General features: G+C 38.3%; 1 protein-coding gene across 1 annotated transcript in view; it reads right to left on the bottom strand.

Annotated features, from left to right (window-relative positions):
* Window positions 1-17593, bottom strand: part of igf2bp1 (insulin-like growth factor 2 mRNA binding protein 1) — a 65957-nt gene that overhangs the window by 8244 nt on the left and 40120 nt on the right. Inside the window, exons 4-14 of the mRNA XM_044182114.1 lie at window positions 12330-12381; window positions 9186-9249; window positions 7883-8176; window positions 4996-5130; window positions 4707-4829; window positions 4305-4440; window positions 3235-3357; window positions 1672-1788; window positions 1061-1135; window positions 801-932; window positions 485-598 (exon numbers count right to left, since the gene is read on the bottom strand). Of these exons, the coding sequence (XP_044038049.1) occupies window positions 485-598; window positions 801-932; window positions 1061-1135; window positions 1672-1788; window positions 3235-3357; window positions 4305-4440; window positions 4707-4829; window positions 4996-5130; window positions 7883-8176; window positions 9186-9249; window positions 12330-12381 (1365 nt within the window). The remainder of the gene's footprint in view (window positions 1-484; window positions 599-800; window positions 933-1060; window positions 1136-1671; window positions 1789-3234; window positions 3358-4304; window positions 4441-4706; window positions 4830-4995; window positions 5131-7882; window positions 8177-9185; window positions 9250-12329; window positions 12382-17593) is intronic.

Genomic DNA, 17593 nt, shown 5'->3' with positions numbered 1-17593 from the left:
ACAGCTTGTTACAAGCGGCCAAAAATCAATTAATGCAAGTTCAAGTTGGAGAAAATTACAAGTATAGGTGAGGTTGACAGGAAGATATAATTGAGTATCATCTACATAAAAATGTAATAATACTCTAATTATGTGACATGGGGAAGCATGTATATAGAGAAAAGAGTGGGGCCCAGAATCAACACATAAGGTACACCACAAGTAAGTTTTGTAGACAAGGTTATTTTATTTGGTTTGTTATCGTAACTTTTTTTTTTGGTTGTTTTTTATTTTAATGTTAGTAAGAAGTGGTAACTTTGGCTTATGGTGACAATTTCAGAGTAGTTTGACAATAATATGAATTCATAGGTTTGTTACTAAACTACTATGGCTGTAACTTTTCATAAGATATGAATATGTTTTTGATAAAATAATTTATGACACTTTAGTTACATGCAAAAGTTATATGTTAAAGCCTAATGAGGCAACAGAGTAATAGGAGTACCTGGCTGGCGTAGAAATGGCCATTGATCTTGACAATGACCTGATCATTTTCATCAGGTGTCTGTTCCCTGGGGACCACCACCTCAGCTGCTGTAAGATTCTGCAGCTCATTCACCTGGAGACATAAATGTTGGTTACTTTAGGAGAAAGTAACAACCTTATGGCAGAACGTTGTAGGTTTGACGGTAAAAAGGTGGGGGTTAGTTTACAAAGTTGAGAGCTGAGTGTTAAAGACACTTCAGTGGGCAGAATTCTTGCTGTGGCAACCAATGCATGCTATGCAAGCAGGGACTGAAAGTAAGGTTCAGGTGGCTTACCGTCTTGCCTCCCTTGCCAATGACCCTTCCTGCAGCGGCAGCGGCCATCTTGATGTGAGTCTCCAGTTTGACCTCCTCCTTCGGCCCAAAGAAGTTTTCCTCCTTCAGTTTGCCATAGATTCTGCCCTGAGCCTGTAGGAGGGCAACAAAGAGGTTAATAATCCGTTTCAATGTTGCCTCAACAGCAGTTTGTTACACCAATTAATATACTATGCAAAATAAATGGGATTAATATTTATCAACTGGAAATGTTAGTTTACCTTAAACTGAGCCTCAGGGGGCCCTGTCACAATCACCATCCTCATTTTAGAGTCTGGAGTTTCAGCTGGGGCGATCTGGAGGAAAGGAGACATAAATGACTGACCTTCAAGGGTTTGGTTGGTTTCAGAAGTGGGGGGACACAATGAATTCATGGGTTCTTCGACAAAACTATTATTGTGCTTTCCATAATAACTTAACACCGCATTTAGTTTAATTGCTAGAGACCTGATTCATAATTTTGTATTTACATCTTTGCTGCCTTATCTTTGATTGATTAATTCTAGCGTAGATTAAAATTAAACATTTTCAACTGCAAATTTAAATTTATATTAAATGGGTTTTTTTCCCTGAACATGCAGAGGAGGTCTCTTTATGTTTTTTCAGCCCTGAGTAGTGTCTGCAGAGCTTCTTATCAGGCTTTATACTTCCCTTAATTTTTATGGACTGAGAGCTTGTCCCATCTAGATTTTAGCAGTTGGACAGTACGAAAATACAGAAAGTGTAAATGTGGGTGTAACAAAAATATAATTTTGAAAAGTCACCGTGGAAATTATTGTGATATGTTTCCTTAATCAACATGTAGCATGTCTGATAATTTTGAACTACAGACCTTGATGGAGGCCCCAGCGAAGCGGCTCAGCTGTTTGATGTGCTGTCCTTTCTTTCCAATGATGGCTCCCACTGCCTGTGCTGGGATGTATACATGGACAGTCTCCTGCTCTGGAGCCTGAAAACACACAAAGGAAACATATAATTACATAAACTGAACATCTATTATTGCACTAATATATTGTTACTGGGACTTTAGTCATTATTCCCCTCAAGTCAAAAATGTGTTTTGTTTTTTTGTCCCTTAACTGTGATGTTGAGCTTCACTGTGTAGAGTGATGTATGTGCAGAGTTTGTTTTCACATTGATCTGCTGAAGGGAGAAAGTTCACTTGCTGTGCTCACTTTAAATCTCAGTTTAACACCTGGACGTACCAGCAGGATTTATAATCGTAACAACTAGTTTATAAATTAACCACAAACCAGTATGCAACTTACATAAGTGTGATGTGGAAACTTAGAACCTTTAGTGCACATGTACTGAGAATGGACTTTTCAGTGGAGACATCGTGAGTCCAGCAGTTAAATTTCCGAAATTAACAATATTTGAATATTCAAAGATTCTGGAATTTTCATTGTGGTTGGCCAACTGATATTCCCTCTGCATTTGTCTCTAGATGACATCATCAATATATCTGTGCTATTCAGAATAAGCAGAAACTGGTCCAAATTCACTAAATAAAACTGATATGTACAACATTACATTAAGAGGGGATAGTGGTTTTAGTTTCTAATCAAGGAACAAGAAACAGTGGGCACCATAATCTGCTGTCTACTCAGTACTCATTTCAGAAAAAACAACCTTAATTTTAGTTTAGGCGCCATACATTTTTGTGTGTATCAGAGGCGTTTTAAAGATTTTTTTTGCCCATTTTAGACTTTTCTCAACCCACCACACCTTCAAATAAAGTAGACACAAAACCAATGCATTAAACAAGGTGGTTTGCACTAGTGATGGGAATTACAGCTCTTTGAAGGGAGCCGGATCTTATGGCTCTGTTCTGAGAACCAAACAGCTCATCATTCTTTTTTCATTAGGGGCGGGGGTTTATCTGCAAAATAATCACTAGGATAATGATAGGGTAAGATTTTGATCAGATTCAAACTTATACATCCCACCAATATAAAATCGCATGTGTGGACTAGGTTTAGCAGCATTAAATTACATCAATTATGTCAATTATCTGCACTGTAAGCATTACACAAGGTGAAGCCATATCCCTCTGTCAGTGAATTTACCCTCTGTATGAAATGTAAATAAAGTTGCCTTGCCTTGAATGCAATTCATATTATAATGCTTTTAAACTCCGCCCAGCTGATGCAACACCAGCCTACGTGTGTCGCAGACAGTTTGTGACTAGAGTGGTAACGTTAGCAGTACATTGTTAACGTAAAGTGTATTTAGGGCAAGCACTGAAATTTGAGCACTACGATGAAAAGAATGGCCCTCACCGAGTACAACTTGCTTCCTTTTGCTTGGTACAAAAGAGCCTTGGGAAAGAACGTAACATCACTAGTTTTTAAGGACGTCTCTCTAAGGGTATTTACAGAGCAGATATTCTTACCCCAAAGCAACCATAGGGGGCACCAGCGGCCGCGTTCCCAGGCGGGGGTGGGGGCATGTTGGAGGAGGAGGGGAAGAGGCCCAGAGCACCCAGGTTGAGCCCAGGAATCAGGTGGGTCTGTTGCTGTAGAGAAGAAGACTGCAGGTTAGAAACCATCTGGTGGTTTACAGGTGTGTGTCAACAACTAGCTACTGCTGTAAATATACATAGTACAAAGACGCTGTAATTAACCTCTCCTTTTATTTACTTTAACAAAGTACAAACATGCTACCTACCTAGCCAGCTAACTAGCTAGAATGGTTTATCAACTTGGATTATTACTGATGTGAAAAAGAAGAGCTGGTGTTTGCGGTTACTTCTGCCACATTTTGATTATAAAAGATGTTCCTCAGAGAAAGACACAACTCTGTGAAGATCTAAAGACAGACAGACTTTCTCTGTTGTTACTCTAGCCAACAGAAGCTAGCTAACAATGCTAACACTGGCTCTTCACTTTGATGCTGTGTAAATTAATAATCTAAACTCATAACCTAGCCTAGCTAGTTAGCCAGAGAGTATGTAGCATGTGCAGCCTTGTTAAGATGAATAAAAGGAGAGGTTAGTTCCCGAATTTATTTACAGCAGCAGCTAAAGCTAGTTGGTTGATTTAGAATTACTTTGGCATTGTTATTGACAGTTATTGAGCCTGCTAAAAGAGGCTGAAAGCATGTGATTGGTACATGAAAGATAAGGGGGCGGTGACTAGTGACAACTCCATAGTCATGAAAAGTGACATAATGAAATAAAGACATCTTCATCTTTCAAACCCCGACTGAATGACTAATTTTACTACACTAAATGTATCTGACTGCTGTGCTTACTAGTTACTTTGCAGAATAAGAGTTTACATGGAAAACAACATGTACTTTTGATACGCTTTAATTTTAGAAAACTTTAACAGTGTCGATTTAATTTACTTCTACTGTTGAGGAGGACTGAGATAGTGCTGTATATCTGTACATCTGTCTGTGATGATCTGGGATGTGTGTGTGTGTGTGTGTGTGTGTGTGTGTGTGTGTGTGCAGACTCACATTCATAGCAGCAATGTCGTTCTCATAGGCCTCTCTGACCTTCTTCATGACCTCCACCTCGGCCAGACAGCAGGCTTCAATAGCGCCTTTGACTGTGATGGTTCTCTCTGGATTGTACAGTGTCAGATCCTGAAGACTGCATTGCACACATTACAAGAGTAGAGGAGGAGTGGTTACTGATACATATAGCTGATCAGTGATCAGTTTATTTTAAAGTGACTGATCAGCTGCTATAAGGCTTTGAGTATCTTGATCTGTTATGTATGAATTGTATTATAAAATCTATATATTTTTGTATCCCATACAAGCACCACCAAAATTATCTTGTGACCCTAATTCACAAGGTTGAATCGGGTCTTTAAAACTTACAATGAGAGAGCTCAACGTGTGTGTGAGTCTTACGGGGAGATGGTGATCTTGGTGTCTGTGTCCTGTTCAACTTTTTTCAGGTTGCGCCCCTCCTTCCCAATCAGGCGTCCAACAAAGTTGTTGTGAGCCAGAATCTTTAGAGGAACCTCATCAGCACTGCAAACAGAAAACCACTGGTCATTTGGAATGGAGATTTTCATCTACAAACAAAATATTCCAAATATTTCACTGCTAGATAGAGCCTTCATTAGGGTAACTGTCCAGGATTATGTTATGCTGCCTCATTTGAAAACACGATGTTGGACTGTTGTTTAAAACCTACGTCTTGGTGTCTTTAGCCTCCTGGTGCATTATGTCCAGGATCATGCGGCAGGCAGCTGAGCAGCCCTCAGGGGTGGAGTGGATGCTGATCGGCTTCTCGGCAGCACCTGCATTCTCCTTGCGGTGCACGTCAATCCTGCAGCAACAGAAAAAGACCAGAATCTCTTTATTAAGTTACTAGGTTCAGTACTTCCTGAGTTCAGTACAGGAGTTATGGTAACAGGGTCTTACACATCGCTATATAAACACATAAATCTGCAAATCAAGTGACTATAATAATAATAATAATAATAATAATAAAACTTTATTTATAGAGCATTTATCAAAACAAAGTACAAAGTGCTTCACAACAAGAGAAATAAAATACCACAGTGAATGATGAAATATAAAGGAAAAAAATACACAAAAGCAATAAAATAAACAACCAGTTCAGGTAAAATCAGGATATGCTTTCCAATAAAAATGTGTTTTGAAGAAACTTAAAGAGACTTTAAGAGACTTAAACAAAGACACTGACTCAGACAACCTAATTTCTTCGGGCAGGTTGTTCCAGAGCCTCGGGGCCCTGATAGCAAAAGCTCTGCCCCCCCTTAGTTTTCATCCTGGACTCAGGAACAGACAGAAGACCCCTGCCCGAAGATCTCAAACTACGTAAAGTCTCATAAGGGATTAAAAGGTCTAAAATATAATCTGGAGCCAGGCCACGAAGAGCCTTAAAAGTAATCAACAAGATCTTAAAATCAATGCTAAAACAAACAGGGAGCCAGTGTAAAGAGGCTGAAACAGGTGTGATGTGGTCGTACTTCTCGGTCCTGGTTAAAACCCTAGCAGCTGAGTTCTGTACAGTCTGCAGTCGTGTCAAAGTTTTTTGATTAAGACAAGTGAACAGGCTGTTACAATAATCGAGGCGTGAGGAGATAAAAGCATGTACAACAGTTTCTGCATCACTAAGATTTAAAATAGATTGGATTTTTGCAATGTTTCTGAGGTGATAGAAACGTGATTGGACAAGCTGAGTGTTATGTTGCTCAAAACATAAATCTTGATTATGATTATCAGTTACAAATGGAACACAGATGCAAATTACATAGGAAGATTGTGTGTAAGGGAACTGAATCACAGATGTGTTACAAATCAATGAATAATGTTGGAGCAGTCACTTTCTTGTGAATCTGTCATTGCTAGAATATTATCTAAGAGTACCAATACACTTAAGTTCTTGTTTTGCAGAACAAGGCATTTCTATGAAGAAACTTCTTCTGATCATCATTGATTCAGTGTCATTTTGACTATGCCTCTTCTGTGTAGCATAGTGGGTTGACAGCAAAGTTGGATTGGTATGTTTTATAGATCCATAAATATCATCTCTATTATAGCAGTGAAAAATCCCGGTAGGCCGTTACTGTTTTCGGGCAATACTTTGCGCTTACATTATTGAGCCTTTAGGGAGCTGATAATGAATAAATGAATTGATGAAGTTAAAATGGTCAGGACAAAACTGGCCAGTAAGCTTAATTAGGATTTTTTCAAATGGGCAACTGGCATAGACTTAGCCATCAAACAATCAATGTCACAGTTTTTGTGACAAACTGTGTGCTTCAGTAATCCAAGTTTATAAGCGTCTATTTCTGTTTGCTCGTATTCTTAATGTTGTTTCTTGCTTCCACAGAGACAACTGAGACAATGGCAGAAGGTAACAGACAGATAAAAGCCTTTATTTGTCAAGATCTGTTTTTTAGGTTACAGATGGTGTGACTTTAGAGTCCATGTAGGTTGGAAGTTTTTTTCTTTTCAGAAGCCATTTTTGTGAGTGCGCTTTGAGCAGCATGCAGAGGAGAACACATGCTGTCTCTGTCCTCACAATGTTAAGCGTTTTTGTAACAGGGAAAATGTTGTTTTGCAACGTTGATGTTTCTGTCCGAACCACCAGTTTCAGTGATAATAAATCAAACTTTGATCACTCTTACATCTCCTCATAAACATATTGTGCATGACTCAAGGACTAAATCTTATATTCTGAGCACACTCTTGTTGTTACAGTGTATTTCCCCAGACTGGGTGACATTACAGAAATCAGAAGTTTCCATGTTCTTCACGGAGAGGTGACCACAGTCAGAGGGTTTTCAACAGGATTTCATGCAGCTGAGTCAAATTACATATTATTTAAATTTGCATATACAGTCATTTTTTTACGACATGCTAGTGGCTTGTAAGTGTTTACTTAAAGTCTGCTATGTAATTGGCATACTGGTAAATAGTCTACCATTATGAGATTAAGCGGTCTATTAATTCTGGCATCATATTTTTCATATGTTATTTGTCTATACACATAAAAATGTTGCAATTTCTTCATTTTGATATTTACCCTTATCTAATACTTGAAACCACAACTGTCAGGAAAACCGCAGCATATCATAATTTCTACTCTGCTGCTTTGAGTGTTGTAAAACAGTGACGTCACACTCTCTCCTCGCAGTAATCCTTCTCCTGCTGAAAGTCAGCGCAGGACACTTCATAAATGATTCTCAGTTCTACTCTGAGGTAGGAGTCTTTACTCCTAGGCGATTCCTAGGGGTGATTCTGAGACGTTTGATAAATACAGGCCCAGAATATTTTTTTGTTGATTTTTAATGGAGTGTTATGCGTATTAGTCAAATTGGAACCCTGTCAAATTAGTGATTGTATTTCCTCCTCAGCAGCCTTTTCCCCAACTGAGGTGGACAACTCTGCATTATTGAACTCCCAGGCCCTGACTCTATGAGTGCGTGTGACTCTAAGAGTGCGTGTGTACATATGTTACTGAAAGTGATTTACTATTCTTGTTTTCATTCTGAAAAAACAATAACTATAGGAATACACATGTGCACACAGATAAAGTGGGCACTCACTTGCTCTGTGTCTGCTTGGTGATGTTGCGAATGGTGGCTCCCTCCTTGCCGATGATGGCTCCGACATACTGTGTGGGTACCAGCAGTCTCAGAGGGATGTCGGCGTGCGGAGGTTTAGAAGGCATCCCAGAGCTCGGGGACCCACTGCGGGGCCCACCTCGAGGCCCATAACCAGGGCGCCGGCCATTATCGGGCCCTCGCTGGCCTCCCTCCAGCTCGGAGTTCTCGTCTGGGATGTAGGAGACACGCAGGGCGTTGTTCTCAAACTGGTATCCATTCAGCTTCTGGATGGCTCTGAGAGGGACACAGCACATGAGCAGAGGGTCATGTATAGCACATCAAACTGAAGTGACACTGCTGGACTTTTTCCACTTTGTTATCTAAAATATTCTCTTTACATATCTGTACAGTCCTAGTTTTGAAAAGAAAATGCAAACACAAAAATGGCTTGTTTCTTATTATTGCTAAGACAGTGGTGGAATGTAACTAAGGGTATTTACTCAAGTACCTTACAAGTTTGATGTACTTATATGCTACTTTATACTTCTACTGCACTACACTTTATAGGCAAATATTGTCATATTTTCTCCACTTAATTTATCTGACAGTTATAGTAACTAGTTACTTTAAAGAGCAAATGTTTTTTATACCAAACATACAATCAGCTGATAAAATATGATACATTGCTATAGATTAAACTACCCAACAGTATATATATATAAAGTTGTTCAAATTTGCTCCAGCGCAACCAGCTACAACAGTAAAATGCTGCTAACACCTTTTAGAATATAACACTCCGATAGGGACCATTCTGTTGCCTAATGAGTACTTTCACTTTGATATTTTGCTGCTAATACTTTTATACATCTACTTCTAGTTTCTAAAATTTTGAATGCAGGACAGTCACTTGTAAAAGAGTATTTGTATGATGTGGTAATGCTACTTTTTCTTAAGAAAGAGATCGCAATACTTCCTCCACTATTGTCATGACATGAGATAAGACGCACAAGCAAAGCTTGAGTTTCAAGTTGTAGTTCCTTAAAATGACCACTAGATGTCACAAGTGGAGCGTAGAACATAAAATTTGCCGAAAACCTCACTAAATACAAATATATCTCTCACATACTAAAGTATTCTGTAAAATATCAAATAAGGATGCAATTTTTGAATGGCACCAAAAATAATCAGAATAGTTTTTTAAACAATGGAAAAACAGTCACTTTTAGAGAGTTTTAAAAAAAGTTTTTTAAAAAAGGAGTCTGTGTGATATTAAACAGGATATTAAAGGGATGGAGGAACTTACTGCCTGGCATGCTCCCGGGATGCATATGTGACATTCACCACTGCAGTCTCACTGTCTGTGTTCACTGAGAGAGAAAGAAAAAAGAGAGACTCTTAAATACAGCATGTATTGGTTTATTAATGAGTCAAAAAAAAGATTTGGATTTCTCTGACTTCTTTGGGTAGCTTTGGTACTTGAATTGTATGAAAAGCCCAGTTGTATCAAGCTAAAATCACAAAGTGGGCTGCTGGAGAAAGAAGATTGCATCCTCACATTGACTCAGATGCTGATTTGCCAAAATTAAGTTCTGGTGTCACTGAGGTCAGTGGTGGGAAATCTTCACTGTACAGTACAGTGCTTTTGTCATCAGAAACTGCTTTAGTTTAAACCTCAGTACATTTAATTGTGTTTAATTAATTAATTAATTAATTATTAATTCTGTTATTGCTCATGGCCATGAGTAATAACACAATAATATTAATAACAATGGAAGCAAAAAATTGAAAGACTCAAGGGTTAATGGCCAGACCGTAGCTGGCCGGCAATATCCAACGCCACAAAGGCACATGATGTCAGAAAGTGCAAAACGTGCAGGTGCATTTATCAATCTATACACAAGGTAAACTGACCTCCTCTTGCACTGTGGCTCGTCACAAGTCTAATGACTTCTGGAATAAAACCAGACTTCCTTCTGTTTGTTTTACATACAGGCAATCTACAATGCATTCGTGATGGCATCAGCTTAAAATAGTCATAAAGGAAATATGTGGGGTGATTAGTAATCTTATATGCCTTTTTGAGGACTTGTTCAGTACTAAGCTGTACAAGAACAAGTGATATTTGTGTTTTGCCAATCATTTTAGAGCTGAGCAATCGATTCTTGGCCTTTTGACAAAGGGATGTAAACCAGTAAATAGATGAAAAAGTTTCAATACTTTAAATAGAACAGGCATGAAAAGCTGTCAATATTCTACAATATACTGGAAAAGATTCAGAGATGCTGCTGAGCCTTTTCCACAATCACATCTATATTTTCACTAAATCTCAATCTGTCATTAAACACATGACACACACTGAAATCCCCAAGTGTTTGTAGGTCTGGACCATTTCAACACTTACTGTGTATTGGAAGACTGTCTATGTCTATTGGTGAAATGATCATTTCTTTCATTTTGGATGCATTGAAATCTAAAAAAATATCTGTTGCACCAATCCACAAATTCTTGCATTATGTATCCATGTGATTCATGTGACTGACTGAGAAGAGACATAATAATAATAATAATAATAATAATAATAATAATAATAACATACTGTTTATTATTAGTAGTAGTAGTAGTTATTAGTAGTAGTAATAGTATTGTGTCCTGAGTGTGGCGATCTTCTCAAAGATTTCTGAAACAGTAGCATACAGCCTAGTGCAGTCTCTAATTGAATCTGAGATTAATAGCCATCTGAGGGATCCAGTGCATCAGCTAATTCTGCTTCTTCCCATCCTCACTCCTCCCATCTCCAGCCCGAGATCCGGAAATCAACCGAAGTCAGCCATCACATCACTGAGGGACTTCCAGATCCCTTAAATGTGTCTTGAAGGAGACAAGGAGCGAGGAAAGAGGAGGCTTCCAGAGGAACCACAGGTGTATCCTACACAGAAGTCTTTTACTGGACAGCAGCACCCATCAGAATCTGTTTAGTGATTGGCCAGCTAATTGGACAGTGACAATATTATTGCATAATTCCAATAGGGTAGAAATCTACCCTATTGAAATGAACAATCAACCGCCTGTGTTGTTATAGTTACAGTTATTATCAGAGCATAAATCATGTTTATCATACAATAACATTTTTAGATGAGTGTGTAATCCAAATTATGAACACATCATAAAACGCGCAACTTTGTCTACTTTTTCTTCAAAAAGGCCTTTTCTTTTCTTTTTTTAAAGCTAAAACGATTAATCAATTAATCGATTAGTCATTTTTCAAGCCAAGATGCCAAACTTTCCCTGGTTCCAGTTTCTAAATTAGGATGATTTGCTGCTTTTCTTTATCTTATGTGATAATGAACTGAATATCTTTGAGTTTTGGCCTGTTGGTCAACAAAAACGAGACATTTGACGTCGCCTTGGGTTTGAGAAAACAGTGACGGGCATTTTTCACTATATTCTGAAATTAAAGAGACCAAACGATTAATCGATTAATTGAGAAAATAATCAGCAGATGAATAAATAATGAAAATAATCGTTAGTTGCTTTTTTTTCGCTCCAAGTTCATCTGGGCTCATTTAGAAAAAATGGGGTCCACATATCTGTCCTAAACAGCTGCACAATAACAGTTATTATCAGTGCTATAATATCAGCCTAACTGCAAGTATCAGACAACAGTACCTGTAGCCTTTAACGGACAAATTCTAGATTTTATTTAGAAGATTTATAGCTGATTTTATTGCTCCCTCACATCCGTTCTGTTCTTTCAGTAATAAACTAATTTTAATTGTCTATTAGTGTTATTTCTATCAATCACATTCTGTGACGTTCTCATAAATCTATCATCAGTTTTAGAGCAGCAGCCATTAGGTGTTATGTGTTTTCCTTTTAAACTGTTACTTTATTATTTCTACACATTATAGAACAGTCAGTGTCCTTGGTCCTCCTTCCTTACGTCTTTTCCTCGCATCTCGAGGAGCCACATAAGCCAAATGGAAAGCACCATCATTCTGTCAATTCAATTCCATTGTATTTATATAGCGCCAATTCATAACAGAAGTTATCTCATTGCACTTTTCCTATAGAGCAGGTCTAGACTGTACTCTCTTTTCTTTCAACTGCAACCTAAAGCTCATGAGCACAGGTGTGGGTTGTGACACAAATTGACAGGTAAATCAACTACTGTCAATCTGCTACCAGGGTCAGTCCCTCTTCACTGTGACAGAAATACAATTATCATATATTTGCTACCACTTGTAATGTAACTACAATATGGCCTGAATAGGAATGCTTTGAGGTCTTTACTCGTTTGTACTGTTTCTGCTCTTGAGTTAGCATCATTTAATGTAAAAAAAAAAAAATAGAAATGGGCCATATATGACAGAAGTCAGTGGTGTACACAAACCAGAGCAAAGATCAGATAGGCTGGAAGTTAAATGAGGGTAACGCTCAGAAGTCTTACCTTGTTCACAGTTCTCTACAGTTCCACACTGGGCCAACAGACCATCTAGCACCTGACCCACAGAGGGGGGGAGAAATGGGAATAAACCAGGGGGAAGGAAAGAACACTGTCAGTTCATGTGGGAAAAACAAAACATTTCAGAATACAACCCTAAAAAGAAACAAGAACAGACACGTGAACTTGGCAAGATAGTTTAGTTAATTGTCTTCTAGTGCAGTCCAACTGGATGGATACAAAACAAGCACTTGCAAGACATGACTTCCAATTTGATCTTGTAGGTTTTTCATCATCATTACAATGAGCAAAGATGAAACTAAAGAGCAGCCACTTATATATGAAGAAATTGCTCTAAAATAATATCCACATTAAGAAATAAATGCAAATACACTTAGGAAACACTTGACAATACCAGTAACGATGATACAATATCTGGAAATTACAACCAAAAGAACACTTGGCTTTTAGAAGGGTGCTTATTGTTGCTGCAGATGACAGGATGGATGGACAGAGTGCATCACAATGACTGGAACTACCAAGGGAAGAAGGCTTAACATATTGCCTGATTAGCATAGTTATTTGTTGTTTGACTATTTTTTGTGTCAAAAATAATCCCCCCCCCCCACTGAGGAAGAAAGTCCACTGAGACTGCATTTGCACAGTGCCCATATTGGTATGCTATAGCCCTGAGAACCAAAGTGGAGATGCAGTCAGATTCTAGCCAGGCGCCTAAGAATGACACTTCAGAACTTAGGGGTAAAAAGTTCTTAAGTGTGAGCAATAAGACACATTTATCAAGCAACTTACTCCTACTTACAGTGAAGTGTAAGAATAACCTTTAAGAGCAGCTCTCAAGTGATCACATGAATTATCACACGTATGCTGAGTAGGAACAGCCAATCAGAGACAAAGATGTAACCTACATCTTCCTTGTTGCTCATTCTTTAAAAAGCTTTACTCAGTAATATGTAATTCTGCAAAAACGTCTGATTTTAATGTTGAATTAAATTGTATTTGTGTGGAATCCTTAATATCTCCAGCATCATTTAACATGTGAAACTGACAACATTTTAATACCTTTATTATATGCAGCATAAATATAATGAATAGGGGTGAAATAATTGGGAATGGTCTACTCTTAACCAACTTCAGAGACCTCTGCAGTATTTTTAAGAAATCAATTTGAGATTTTAAGTTTGCGATTACAAGTAAAAGTGAAGGATTTTTTTTTTTTTTATCTTTCACTTAAGTCCAAAATGTAACTCGCTGGACAAATACAGGCTCAGGTTCTCCAGTTTAGCTGTAGAACAGGCTGATTCCAACTTTAAAGAGGTTACTGCTTATATATTATCATATATATCATATATACACACAATAGAAAACATATCTAGTTTGGCACCTGTTTGTATTAGATGAAAACACAATGAATACTTAATGTAGATTAAAGCTGTAAGTCCACAAACATTTTGTAGAGCAAATGTCTAATGCAAAGAACTGTCTGCGATTTCTTCTCGTTTTGCTTCTAAAATGGTATGCAAATATATGCAAAAACTATCACTATATATGGTTAAAGATGGTGTGTTGTCAAATGTGTTTTACCCAATTATGAATTTAACATTTACACATTACAATTACAATTTTTTTATATTTTATTCCTGATCATTCTACCACCTTTGCCTCCTCTAACATGCTTTTATTTTGAAGTATGTTTCCTATGTCCCTCCTCAGTGTCAGCAGTCCTGTCGTACGTGATTATTCATTTATTGTCGGGATGCTGTGACCTCTCACCCTCATTACTGTTCAGAGGCATGTAATTGACACGTTTCAGTCAGTTTTGCGGAGAGACGTCGCCCTCGTGTGGACACGCCACTGCAGGAGCAGAGCAGCGGAGAGACGGAGGAAGAGAGGGAGAGGATGTGGCACATATTCAAATGACATGCACACACACACACACACACACACACACACACACACACAGCCACTCCCACAGGCACTTGCATGCCAGAGGAGACAGCGTGCCACACCCTCACAAAAACAATAACGGTGCACACAGACCTACACACACAAACACACACCACATTTACGGAGCCTATTGTTCCTCCCACATTCCCATCTTCTGCATTAAATCTTGTTTGATGAATCAACACATTAAAGTGAAGTGAATAGATTCAGCAGAGATACAAGAGGGGCTAGTGGGAGGATAAAAACAGAGAGATTTGCTGTTCTAAACACGGTGTCTTATAGTTTTACCCAAGGAAAAAGCATCTTCATTTCATTTTTTGTTTAAATATAGCATGTGTTTGTTCAAAGCACTTAACTTTTAAAGTCTTCAGAAATGATGATATTTTTGGAGACATTTTGGGGGGTTGACAGTATCACAGTATTTTCATAGTGCTTTTTGTGTTTTGTCAGCAATCTATTTGGAGTAGCCCTGTGGAGAAACAATTAGTCTTTGATATTCATATAGTATTCCACTAGTTTTAACATTGTTGCCTGTGCTTGCTACACAGCTTTACAGTCTCTCTGGACCCGTTGGGATTTAATTTAATTTTGGTTAAAAACATCTTTTCAAATTGTATTCACTTAAAACTCTGTGATAGTCTGGTTTGAACTTTGATTGCAGCTCTTAAGTCCTAAAATCCTAACCACACTACAATACAATATATATAAAAATCTTATTAAAGGTTTGGTAACATCAATAATGTCTGTAAACAAAGCAAGAAAACAGGTGTATATGTTCAATTTTGGCTATTTTCATTTGTTAGTCTAACTCTGATTATGTATATGAACATAATATCTTTACAGTTTAAAAAGGACAGATTGGGACTTTAAATTTCCCCATTATCCTCGTAACTTCTGTCTGTGTGATAATGCTTGCTATGGTGCATAATAAATTGAAAGTAGAAAAAGCTGTAAACCTAAAACTGCAGGTATAACTGAGTTTAGATGGTATATCTTTAATTCGAGAAACAACTTCATCTTGAATTTTGGTTTGTCCTAAACAGGGGAATTCTAACCACATCAATTCAGATAGATGGTTTTCAAAGTACAATATTTCAGTGCTATAAATTCAGTATTTAAATATTACCATCAAGTTTTCAGAAGTAGTTAAATTTCACTATTAGTTGCTTGTGAGTGTCAAATCCGTTTGGCCTTGCTTTGCTTCCATATCTATAGTGCTGTTTTGACTGTGCATACTGCCTGCTATATAGGGCTGCACTGTGTGCACAGAGTGCATGTTTGCAGGCTCAGATGTTCATGTTGCTCATATCCCTTTTGTTTTAATGTTTTGAGTGTTTATTGCATAGCTCTTCAAAATGCATTTGTATGAAATTGTGTCCTGCAATTTGAACTATTGTGTTGTACAGGGCCTCGTACATCAAGTTCACCCTGCGAAATCCTGCCTTCCTCACTGTGGCTACCCAACCAGCTTCTTGTGGTTGTTAATTGTTACTGTAGTTGGTATTAGGCATCCAGCTGAATTAACAACATAACTGCATCAGGACCTACAATAAACCGTTAGAGCTTACAACTGTTAGCCCACAAGTTGACACATGAGCGTGTTTACATGTGCATTAGTAACCTGGTTTTGAGTCTTATCCCGGTTTTGATCTTAAATGAGAAACTTGGTTATTCATATTCCTGTATACATGATTTTAACAGTATCCAGGTTTCTGATTGCCTACAGTTGTGTCTTAATTTCTCACCATCTCAGTCACCATGTCCTGTACCAACAAAGAATGATCATAAACCTGGATCAGGTGTTTACATGTCACAGTCTCCTGGTTTCATCTTTTGGTTTAGAGTACTCCAGGCAGCATATCCAGGTTTCTCAAAACAGGGATAAAGCCTTATCCAAGTTTTTGACAGGATATGATCTTTATATGCGAAAGGCATAACTTTACTCCAAAAACCCAATCATAACCAGGATACTAGTGCGCATGTAAACACACTTCATGACAATTAGCTAATGTTCGATTCTAATCACTGCGCTCCCATTAGAAACAATGTTCAACCTGCAGCTTCAACTGAAAGTCATTCATTTGCACACAAAGCTGTGAGTGGTTTTTGGTTTTAGGCATCAAATATGCCCTCACCTAGATTTGTGGTTTCCAGCACATGATTCACAGTCAGCCCACTGAGGTAAAGGCAAATATGACCCAAAAACAACCCCCCACCCCACCACCACACACACACACAAATACACACCTCAAGTGGTGCAAATATTTGCAGTGAGGTCAGCCTGGGTGGCATTACACGTTTTAACATCCAAACCTCCCAGTATCAGAGACACTGGGCAGCTAGCAATCTATCTGAGCCAGTTCAGTTCAATTCCTCCAACCAGAGAAACACTGCCCAGTGCAGGTGTGCCTGGCCGCCAGGGTTATTACTTTTTTGTACGACTCATGTACAGCTCACATTTTCGGCCATCATTCCGATACTGATGCTGCTGTGACTTTATGCTTTATGCTGCAAGTCAGCCTCGATAAGGCTTGTAATGCTTACTTCATTCCTCTCCCTGCACTTCACGAAGACAGATTTTGACTATCACTTGAACATCTCACTGTCAGAACTCAGTTCATCGGTTGTACAAAGCTGTTTTTTTCTTGACTATCTTGAGTGGGACTAAGACTCCAATTAAGACTCTTTTCCAACTACTACAGATTCAAGCTGCTCAGGTCTGTTCACTCCAAAAGAACACTTGTGGCTTCTGGTAGAATTATAATCATTTTACAAATTTGTGATAATGAAGCAATACCAGAAAAATAAAACATTTCTGAGGGTTCCTGCAGTATAAAATGACTCTTCTACAACGTGCTGTCCGACCACGTTGGACATCCAAAGTGTTTATAGTTGTCCGAACGGTCTCACTAGAAAGTAGAATGAAAAGCTGGACGTCATAGAGAGGGGAGAGACGTGTTATTGTTTAAATATAGGGAGCACATTTTCAGACAGTCTCTCCTGTAAGACATTCATAGTGATACACTCGGTCGCTCACGTGACAAGTGACAGAAATAGTTTTGTCAAGAATGAAAAAAAGAGAGCTAGAGAGAGAGAAGTTCAATCCCTGCTTACTTTCTCACCTCTACCCACCTGATCAATCACTGCACGAAGTGCGTGTGAATGTCAGATTGTTGGTTTCAGAAAGTAACAGAAATGGTGGGATGCAGCCCCTCCTAATCCAACGTCAAAAAAAAGTGTGGAGGGAGAGGGTTTCCAAAGCTATTAGACCACCCGACAAGCAGTTTTGATGGAGTGTACTGGCC

The sequence above is a fragment of the Siniperca chuatsi genome, linkage group LG21, assembly GCF_020085105.1.
Source record: "Siniperca chuatsi isolate FFG_IHB_CAS linkage group LG21, ASM2008510v1, whole genome shotgun sequence".
In the NCBI taxonomy this organism is placed as follows: Eukaryota; Metazoa; Chordata; class Actinopteri; order Centrarchiformes; family Sinipercidae; genus Siniperca; species Siniperca chuatsi.
Note: the sequence above shows the minus strand (reverse complement) of the source record. Positions and strands in the feature narration are given on the sequence as shown.